The sequence below is a fragment of the Fundulus heteroclitus genome, chromosome 19, assembly GCF_011125445.2.
Source record: "Fundulus heteroclitus isolate FHET01 chromosome 19, MU-UCD_Fhet_4.1, whole genome shotgun sequence".
NCBI lineage: Eukaryota > Metazoa > Chordata > Actinopteri > Cyprinodontiformes > Fundulidae > Fundulus > Fundulus heteroclitus.
The window spans coordinates 26,415,765-26,426,224 of NC_046379.1; the positions used below are offsets into that span (position 1 = coordinate 26,415,765).

The window sequence follows — 10,460 nt, forward strand, 5'->3', positions numbered from 1 at the left end:
AACCTTTGAAACATAATTTGCATAAACTAAATGAAAAAAGTCAATATTTAATTTTCTCAAATACATGAAATTATTTCCTGGTTTTCTTCTTTTTTTTTTGCTACATGGGAGAGCAGGTGCCCATCTGGTGGTGTGAGGGGCAGCTCTAAATCTCACCCAGGAGAGAGCTGAAGAGCTCTTTTAATGACAGATTACTGTATCTCAGACGCTCTAAGGTCGTTCCTCCTGGCTGCTGTTGCTTTATAATCTCTGTTGCTCACCACAGACTCAATAAGTGTTTACAAACAAGCTAATGGTTGTACGAGTTCTGATCTGAACAGGAATCGTTTAGTCTCTTAGATCTCATGTTTTTCTTTAAATAGGCCGTTTTTTTTTTCCACTGGTTAACTAATATTTCATCTTTATTACCTGAGTATTGCTTATTATCAATAATGCATTATTTTTATGTTTGGCGTTTCTGATAAAGCTCATCCGCTGTTGCTTTAGAATTGACTTTAGATTAGCTTGTTTTTTTTGTTTTTCATTACTATTCATTTTGTGCAACCCTGTCTTCATCTTTGTTGTCACAGCTGGATTTCCTCATTGGGGGACAATAAAGGAATTTCTTATCTTAGGTTTATACTGACTGGGATACTGTTTAAGAGAAGCTCGGCCAGAGTCCCAACATGAAATCATAGAACTTGTTGGAGGGAGCTACAGATTAGGGCGATGGCAAAGAGGCCTGCCAACCACAATGACTTTACAGTTCATACCCAAATTGACCAAAATAGCAGTGGAATCATTTTCATTCTGAATCTGCCATGGATATGATTCATTTTGATCTCAACTGTAGCCTACAGCCTTGTGTCAGCATTAACAAAGAATTCATACAAGATTAACAAATAGGACAAGAAATGCAAAAAAAAAAATAAAAAAAAGTACTTTTTTTCTTAGCCATAACTATTATGGCCAAAGGAAGGTCACTGCGTACAGCATACAAACTCGCAGATGATACAAACATGGGCACTGCTGGCAGCAGGTACAGGGGATACATCAACACCATGCAGACAAATGTGCAACCTGCTCAGATTTGAACGGATTTCAGTTTTATTGGGACTGGAATAGAGGCAGGGCTCGCAGACCTGCGTTAGGGAATCACATTACAGGTGCAACGCTGTACACGCTCTTCACAGGCGTCACTGCAGGGAAACAAACAGTTGGCCCCAATCCCACCGTCCGTTTTTGTGTTATTGCTTCTTCTGATTAACGAGAGAACCGCCTGAAGTGTTAAAAAGTTCTCTACATACAATACACTCTATTCTCCTGAGCTGGTGGTCCCTAGAGGTTTCTATCCGGTCAAGTCTTTTCTACAAGACAGCTCTGTCGTTCATTCAGAAACACCACACGAACCCTCCACCTGAAGTCTACAATCACTTAAGACCAATATGTACAGAATGCTTTCATTTACAGTAAGTTTACAAGAAAAAGAAATCAGAGGCAGAAAGTAAACCATAAAAATAAGTGACATAACAAAAAGGTGGCCATCTTTAAGTAGGGCTCATGAATATGAGGATGCTTGCATGTGATGTTACAGGAAGCCGTGCACCTAAAGTGACCAAACCCAGGCGTCGACCTGCCAAGAAACAATTTATCTTTCCAAAAAAGGGTCGATGAAAGCAAAACTTTATTGACAAAAGCGACAGATAAAAACGCGCATGTTTCCAGCTGGTTAGTCTGGTCGATCTGGGTTTTCTGGGAGAAGGAGATCTGCGACTGGAACGTAAGGTCTGCGGTGCTGTCGTCCTCTTCTGCTACCGGTTTCACACTCCCTGTTATGGCACTTGAAAAATCTGTCTGAGAAATGTACACTCTACAGTTATATAAAAAGTGATTTTCACAAACCAACAAAAAACCACAAGCTCGGCCGACACCGAGCCTCACTGTGCAACAGCCATCCTGTAAAAGACGATAAAACCAGAGCGGGTTCGCAGAATTTAAACAAGCATGGGAACGAGACACTGAAACTCTGCTTAGATCTAAATACACAGAGCTAAAAAAAAAATAAAAAAAAATCCACTTTCTGTCAAAATAGGATTCCTGGTGGGGTAAATGTATACATACAGTAGTTGTATTGAGTCAGAGTCAACAGATAAAACATCCCCCCGTGCCTCGGTTATCTCAGCTCTGATTCCCTCAGCACCGCTCCCTCTGGTTCAATCAAGCCCTGTGGTGTCCCTGCAAGGAGGTCCGTCTGGTCCGCAGGGTCCAGCAGCAGATGCTAGTCAATAAGACATCTCAATGTGCAACGTCTAAAGTCTTGAAATCGGCTTCGTTCCCCTGTACACGTGTCACCAGCTCTCCGGCTGTGCGTCTAATGGTGGTGACCGACGGACAGCACCAGAGGAATCAGGCAGCCTAGAACCAGAGCTCCCACCTCCAGTTTGCTCAGTCCCTTCCCGCCGTTGCCTCCTGCCGGGGCGTGGCTGTGGCCGCCGCCTCCCACCTCGGGGAGGACGTGCACCGTGGCCACGTAGAGGAAGGTGCCGGCGGAAAAGAGCATGGCGACCCCGGTGGCGTTGATGTCTGACAAAGCTTCTTTGCTGCTCTGAAGGGGGGAGAACACAAAGGGATAGCAGTGTGAAACAAAAACCTGTCTGGGAAAAATCACACAATGCTTTTTTTCCAAATTAATTTATTAGTGCCAAAACACACAGTTTTGCACAGTTTATTAGTTAGGCCAGAGTTCTAAAACAATGGAAAACCCGTTCCAAGATGAATATTATTTGATCTAGACCTATTCGTACCGTTCCGTAGCTCTGGCTGTATTCTTTTAGATGTCCTGCTTAAAGGTGAACCTCCACACCTCAATCGTAAGTCTTTTTGCAGCCTTAGGATGGTTCTTAATGTTATGTTTTTTGTCGCCTCCATTGCTCCTAAATGTCGCTAAATCGGACCTTACTGGAAGTTTGTCAAATCTACCCTGAAAATTAGTTGCTAACGTGCTAAGCTAACAGTATGACATGGCTGTTTGACTGTAACACAGAACGGTGGGTGAAGCTCTTGAACGTGTATCAGCGATATGCCATCAGACTGTTGAACTGCTAAAGCCACAAATGGACTCTGTACCACATTCGTATATTACACGGTTCTAGTAATACTCTCCTGGATACCGTGAATAGTACACTGTCTATTTCCCCTGTATTGTCTACATTGTTACATTGTTTACATTTCAATTGTTTACATAAAAAGCCACTGCATCTTTATCCTGAAATTTAGTGCAATTTACTGTGATTTTTCAAGCTGTATGCAAACGAAATTTCGTTCTGTACGCACTTTGTGCATCCAAAATGAGAAATAAAGCTGACTAAAGTCTAAAGTCTCTCTCTAAAGTCTAAAGAAGCTGCAAACCGGCTACACAATATAAACTAAAGCTAGCTGTTATTAGCTCGACGAACAGCCCAATAACGGTTTGAATATGGCTATATAAAAATTAACCCCATATCAGAAAATTGAATAGAATGAATTAGTGATATTCTGTTTAGTAGTGTTGTTCCTTCAAAAAAATAAATCAACTAAATAGACTGCCTTTGTGATTAAAACAAGACAAAATGTGGTAAGTTTAATGGGGGATAAATGCTTATTTACTTTTCATGTCCTCGCTACCTTCGTAACTAGGAGTCAAAAGACAGAAACCACCTAAATAATGGTTAGACACCAACAACAATCACAGTTTACCTGACTGAGGCCTAAAAACGTGATCATGGCGAGAACGGGAGCAGCCAAGGCGAACACCAAGAGGTGTTTGCGAATGCGGTTTCTCTCCAGACCAGCATGCATCAGGAAGGACACCAAGCCGAACGCCGCTGGGGCCTGCAGATCACAGAGCAGAGGAACGCAGTTTACAGCAGAACGACAAACTCATCTTAAAGAGGGTTTCTTCTTCTTTACTTCTGAGCACATCTTACTCCACAGTTTGCTAAACTACAGTTAAGAACATTTAAACAGCCAAAGCAAAAAAAAAAAAAGGAATAAATGCTAGCAATATACCTTATATAACAAAAAGCCACAACTCAACACAGGTTTTCAAAAGCGACCACATTGTAACAGATTAAGTGTTTTTACCTTATGTAGCATTATAGCTACAAAGACAATGAGCTGAACGCTGGTCTGAGACGTAGAGGCAGCAGCGCCTAATGCCACTCCATCAGCTGGAAACAAGTGGAACATGGGAGCCAATTTAGGTCATTAAAATCCTCAAACAAAAAGATTCATCTGCATAAATTCTGAAAAAGTCACTTTGTGCTGTGATCCACTCAATCACAGCTACAAGTTGCTTGGTAAATGTAGAGGAAGTGGTAACTATCGTATTCACAGACAGACGTCTTAAGTTGGAGAACATCCGCATTTGTGATTTTTGTTAGAGGATGAATCAGTGCCTGTAAGAGTTAAAGGGAATGAAATGGACGTACCTGCAGCATGGACTACAAGACCCAGAGTAGTGGTGATTTTTGAGCTAGTGGCTCTTGCCGACTCTGGATCTAAAAATGGACATAAAAAAAGAAATTATGTTGTGGAAAAGCTAAGAAAAATTCTGATCTCTGAGTTGCAAATTACTACATAAGCTTCACTTTTCCCAACTGAGCTTATCTGCTGCTCATCCTTCATTATTCTGACCTTCAGAGTTGTGGACGTGAGAACTGCCTATTTGGTCCACCAGCAGCATGAAGACGAAGCCAAGCACCAGCGAGACGCCGATGCAGGCGTGGAGCTGCTCGTGACTGTGCTCGTGCGTCCCTGTGGCGTCCAGAACTGCTTCTGCTTCCCCCTTGGCCTCAGACGCCGGCGCCACCCCGGCCCGACTGTGGCTGTGGTGCACACCTAGAGAAAAACAACGGGACTGACGTAAGTCCGGTGGAACGTGAAGAACTTTATTCCTAACACAGAAACACTTGTATGTAAAGAATAAAAAGGACAATGTCAACATTTGGTACTCAGCTGAACTCTACTCTGTTTGAAGAAGATTGAAGCAATCTGAACCTACACAGGCTAAAGTTCATACAAAGCCTGGCAAAAGTATCCATTCCCCTGGCTGGAATACTTTTTAGATGTGGTTGCATTAAAACCAGAAATCCAGAAGTGCTGAATCGGTGTTTTATGGGATAGACCAACAAAAAAAGCACATAATTATTAAGTGGAAGGAAAACAATTCATGTTTTTTTTTTAATGTTTTCTAAATAAAAATCTGAAAAGTGTGGCGTGCATTTTTATTCAGCCTCCAGAGTCTATACCTTGTGGAACCACCTACTTTCAACTGTATGATTTCAAGTCTTTGGGGGTATTTTTCCACATTTTTGCCAAACTGCTAAGTGAGACCGGATGGAGAAAAACTATTTTGGCCTTGTGCCACAGGTTCTTGGCCACATTTAGCTCTAGACCAGGAGTCACCAACCTGTTTGAAACGGAGAGCTACTTCACTGGCATTGTGTCATATGAAGGGTTACCAGTACTGACCTTTGAACTAGAAGAGTCAGAGTTCACCTTTATGTAAAATAAACATATTTTTCATGCTTTATTATAGATAGGGAATGAACAGGAAGAGTAACAGAATAAAATAAAGTCTTAGATGCAGCTCACTGGTGGCTTGTGCTGTTTTTTGAACGGGGGCTACATGGTGCCCCTGGGTATCACGCTGGTAACCCCTGCTCTAGACTTTAACTGCACCCTTTCTTCTAAGATCGCCTTGTTTTTACTTTCATCCATCTTGCCATAAACTCCAAAACCTCTCGCCACCAACTTCCTTTTCCCAGCTGAAGAAAAGCGTCCCCACAGCATGATACTGCCACCACCATGTTTCACCACAGGTCTGTTCAGGGTGACTTGCATCATCAGGGTTTGGTCTTATCTGGTCAGAGCGCCTTCTTTGGACTGTTTGTTTTACTCCTACAAGGGCAGTGGGACTTCTCGTGCCTTTCTTTCAACAATAAGATAAAAAGTTGATTTGTCACTGCACACTGATGTCAGCGTTACAACAAAATCGCGCTGGTTCCCAGACTGGAAAACAAAATGAACAAAGACAAAATAAGAATAAAGTAAAACTAAGTCAAACATTAAACAATCATAACATTAGAATAAGAATAAAGGACTTTATGAGTCACTGAAGAATTGGCATCTACAATTTTTAGGTAGGAAGGAAAAAAGGAAGAAAGGATGACCTCTGAGGCAAGAAACTAATATCTGACGCACAAGATTTTTTTTTAAAAAAGAATGCGTTTGCCGTCAAGCTTTGTAATCAGTAAGAGATAAGAACTGAGAAGAGCTTAAAAAAAAAAGGGGATGTTATGATGAAGAGTAGTTTGTGGCCAATGTTAGACTGGTGAAAAGACTAAGCCAAAACTAGATGAACTAGAAAACCTCTAAACTGAGGGTCAAGAGTAACACACGATAAACATGTCAGATATCTGAAACGTTTAGACATTAAAGGTTGTATCTGATATAGTTGGTTCATGATAAAACTGCAGATATGTCAATCAAAATGCCCTTGATTCATCTCAGATGGATTTGTTTCATTTTTACAAACTCAAAATTACCCTCTACACTCGCAAAACGTGTGACTTTTTGACCTTTAAAGCAGCATATGTTGCAATATTAAACTCTAAACTGTTTGGTTCCTGCAAAGAAAAAAAAAATTAAGTAACGCGTTCAAGAGCAAGTAATATTAAACCCCCACGCAGCAGATATCGCTACAGTTTGCCGTTTGATGCTCTTAAAGAAACTGGGCATTTGAGGTCGTTAATTAAATCACAACACCAGACAGACGCTCGTTGTGCATCTTCAAGCAAAAAAAAAAAAAACCTGTTAGGTTCTGACATTGCTGGTGCCAAGACGAGAATCTACGAAAAACATTGGGGATTTGTTACTAAGAGAAAAGTTTGATTTCTTCTGATGAAATACCATAAACTGTTTTCCCTGCTAAAGCAGTGAAGCAGTACATTTTTTAAAACTAAATATATCTTATCTTACGAGAAACAACACACATCAGGGTCATTTCTAGGAAAATAATCTTATTATGCCAACAAAAATGCTGTTTCACTGAAACCTGGGAGGTCCCCATCTACCCAGTAGAGCCGTAAACGGGTTTTCTCTTTTGTGAAATGTCTTTCTGTAGCTGACCCACAGAATGTTGCCTTGGGGGGGTCTATGAAACTTTGATCAGAGAAAAACTGCGAGATTGTCAGCTGCTTTTTAAAAACAACCAAATAGTTGGTTAGTTTGTACCTACAGTACTTGATGGTGGGGAGTTTTTTTTTTTCATGCTGCAAACACAAACTTCAACATATTTGTGGATTCTATGCAACAGAACAAGAAGCTGAGAGACCAGGCAAGGACAAGGCATCAATCAAAGACGCATTAAAGAAGACCACCGAAACTCTGGAGGAGCTGCAGAGGCCCACAGCTCACAAGGATGAATCTATTGGACAAATTAGCCACACAATGCACAAATCTAGACTTTATGGGAGAGTGGCAAGAAGAAGAACGGCCTAACTGAAAAGGCTATTTTAAATCTGACTTGCTGTTCGCCACATAGCTATATAGGGGGACGCACTAAACGTGTGGACGAATGTCCTCTAATCCAAACAAGTCGCAAGTTTAACCTTTTGGCCTATAAGTGAAGCGCCATGTGTGGGGAGCAAACAACAACGCACATCCCTCTGAGCAAGCCAGTCCCACCGTGAAACACTGAAGCGTTAAGGCGTTTATTCAGCAGAGACCAAGAAGCTGGTGGGAGAAGATGGGAGGGTGGTTGGAGCTAAATACAGAACAATGCTGCAAGAATCTGCTAAGGGCTGCAAACCACTTTAGACAGGGACTGAGGCTATACTTTTCCTTCCACTTCACGCCTCTTCATGCTGGTCTGTGGCATAAAGTTCTGTAACAAACTCTAAAGTTTTTATTTGGAACACTGCAAAGTTTAGGGACAATGTTTTTGTTTTAAAATGCTGTGACCCTCTTAGGTTTTTTGTTTTTTTTTCTAGATACACATTCCTTATGATGAAATTTGTCTCCACGTCAGACTCCTGGGAACTGACGAACTAACCCAGTTGTTAGTTTCAAACTTAAACGCCGATTCAAGGCATAGATAAATGCGATCGGAACCAAGCAAAACACGGAAGCTGAAAAGGAGAAACTCTTACCTTCCAGGATCTCTTCGTAAAGTGCGTGGACTCCCTCGGGAATGATAACCGCAAGGGCTGTTCCACAGAGCAGCCCCGCTCCCAGCACGGTGATCAGCTTCAGCTTCTCCTGGACAAACGGCACAAGACGAGCAGCATTTAGTCACTCGCTCTGATGAGTCTCTGAAGCTTCTCCGTCAACGCGTTAAAGGGGACGCCTGTGCAACAAAAAAAAAAACTTACCTCCGAGAAGTTGACGGCAAGAGGTATCGTCCCGGCCACGTAACATCCCACCAACATCGCCAGAGACAGCACACTGATCGAGCTAAAATCGTCCATGACTGCACTTTCCTGTTCAGCTAGCCTACTGAGCGACTCTACCGCTAAACCATCAAACCAAGACGCTGCCGACACTTTTAACACGGAAGCCGGAGCCTTCGCAGTTCAACACCATGCCCCGAATGCTGCCACCGCCCCACAAGCGCTGATACTTTTAACAGGAGGCTCCTGATACCGGCTCGGTCAGACTCCAAAACATCCACGATAACTAGGAGGAACGCTGCAGCCTCTGGCCTCGATAGCAACGCTAATGCTAACTAGCTTTAGTAATTGTCGGACTCGGCGGCTTGAGACTGAGACAAGCGCTGCCGCGTTATTTCTCCATTGTGTTAGAACCCGCCGTGTCTTTTCCCGTCGGGGTCTCTGGTCAAAGGTAATATTGCAACTTCCCGAGGAGGCTAACAGCAGACAGACATGCTAACAGAACGTTCTCTTGTTTTAGTGCCTGTCAAGTACTTCCGGGTCGCGGTTCAACCTCTCAGGTTGCCACGTACCCGCGAGACCAGATGAAGGAAGCTTTAAAGCGATGTCTTTTATTTAAATAAATATTTATGGCAGCCTTTTTTTTTTATATTAGTTGCGTAGACGTTTTGAAAACTTAACATAACTTGTTAAATGTATTGATGAATTATAAAATTAAAACATTTTTTTTAAAATGTATTAAATTAATGAGTTCTGGTCAGAAGTTCATCTACAACCATCCTGGATGTTACATTTATTTGGGCCATTAAAAGATGGTTACAAACCTTCGGAATCATAATACAGTCTTCTAAAGGTTTTTAAAAATCAATACTAGGCATACAAGTTTTGAAGGTCTTCAGTTTCCTTTAAACCAAACAAGCTCAAATACATACATACATACACCCCAGCTCATATTTGGATAATTGTCCATTGTTGCAGAGAATCCAGTCCCCATGCAGCTTTGAAGCCATCAAGAAGATCCTGGCATAATATTTCACCTGTCTTCAACAGAGTTGGTGGAGTTCAATTAAACTGTAGTTGTTTTCTGGCAATAAGTAGCTTTTAATTGTATTTTTTTAATAGTTTAGGTCAGGGCTGTTCTACAAAATTATGTTTGGGATCATAGTACAACTGAAACAGCCCATTGTGCCTGAGTTTAAAACATCTAGATTTTAAGAGAAAGTGAAGTTGAAGAACTTTGGAAGTAGTCCTTTTTGATTATTCAGTCCACTTTGAGGTAACATCTATTACTACTACTGGTAGTAAAGCAGGCCCTCTACATGACATCACCACCAGGCTTCATACTTGGTACAGTGTTCCAACACTTATTTTCTTATTTCCTCCAAACATTCTTTTTATTGTGACTAAATAGAAACAGTGTTCCAGCATCTTCCAGTTCATGATTCGCTGGAGCCTTGGTGGTTTCTGTGTTGTTCCTGTACATCCTTATCGATTTCATCTGAGTTGAGTTTGGGTCAAATGGTCAAAACTTGGACACAATCTGTTATTCTAACAAGACAATGACCCTAAATGCACGTCAAAAAACATTTCAAGATTTATAAAGAGGGTCAACATTAAGCTTATAGAAACACCTGGATCTGATACCACTGGAAATTTGTTTGAGGATGCTTATAAAACAGGTCCGTACCAGGAAAAACAACCCATTACTGAATTGTATAATTCCTACTAAGATGATAAGTCAAATATACTGCCATAATTATGCTAGAATCTTTTTTATAAATTACAAAAATGGGAACATTTGTTAAATATGTCTTTCTGCTTGATTTGTAATTCTGAGAAGCTCTATTGTAAATTCAAACCCAGAAAAGAAAAAAGAAAAAAAACACAGTTCAAAGACTTAGAAAGGCATTCTATTAATTTGGACATTAAAAGTCCAAATTAATGGAATGAATGCCTTTAGACTGCAAATAGGCATCTGACTGAAACTATTCAGTGATTGAGGCATCTTAGTTTATTTTTTATGAAATCAACAAATTAAGTGTTATACTT

At 41.1% G+C, this 10,460-nt stretch overlaps 1 protein-coding gene across 2 annotated transcripts; it reads right to left on the reverse strand.

The window, feature by feature from the left end:
- Positions 1 to 1,063: 1,063 nt before the first annotated feature.
- Positions 1,064 to 8,975, reverse strand: slc39a9 (solute carrier family 39 member 9). Of its 2 annotated transcripts, XR_004933383.1 has the most exons (8): positions 8,394 to 8,975; positions 8,172 to 8,280; positions 4,654 to 4,857; positions 4,449 to 4,517; positions 4,102 to 4,187; positions 3,715 to 3,849; positions 1,596 to 2,584; positions 1,064 to 1,554 (listed from the first exon to the last, which is right to left on the reverse strand). XR_004933383.1 is itself a non-coding variant. In XM_012872326.3 (7 exons), the coding sequence occupies exons 1-7, from the start codon at positions 8,487 to 8,489 to the stop codon at positions 2,351 to 2,353; spliced, it is 933 nt and encodes a 310-aa protein (XP_012727780.1). In that variant the 5' UTR covers positions 8,490 to 8,975; the 3' UTR covers positions 1,064 to 2,350. The 2 variants fall into 2 exon arrangements, 1 of the variants encoding a protein (XP_012727780.1); XM_012872326.3 differs by having other exon boundaries at positions 1,064 to 2,584.
- Positions 8,976 to 10,460: the final 1,485 nt, after the last annotated feature.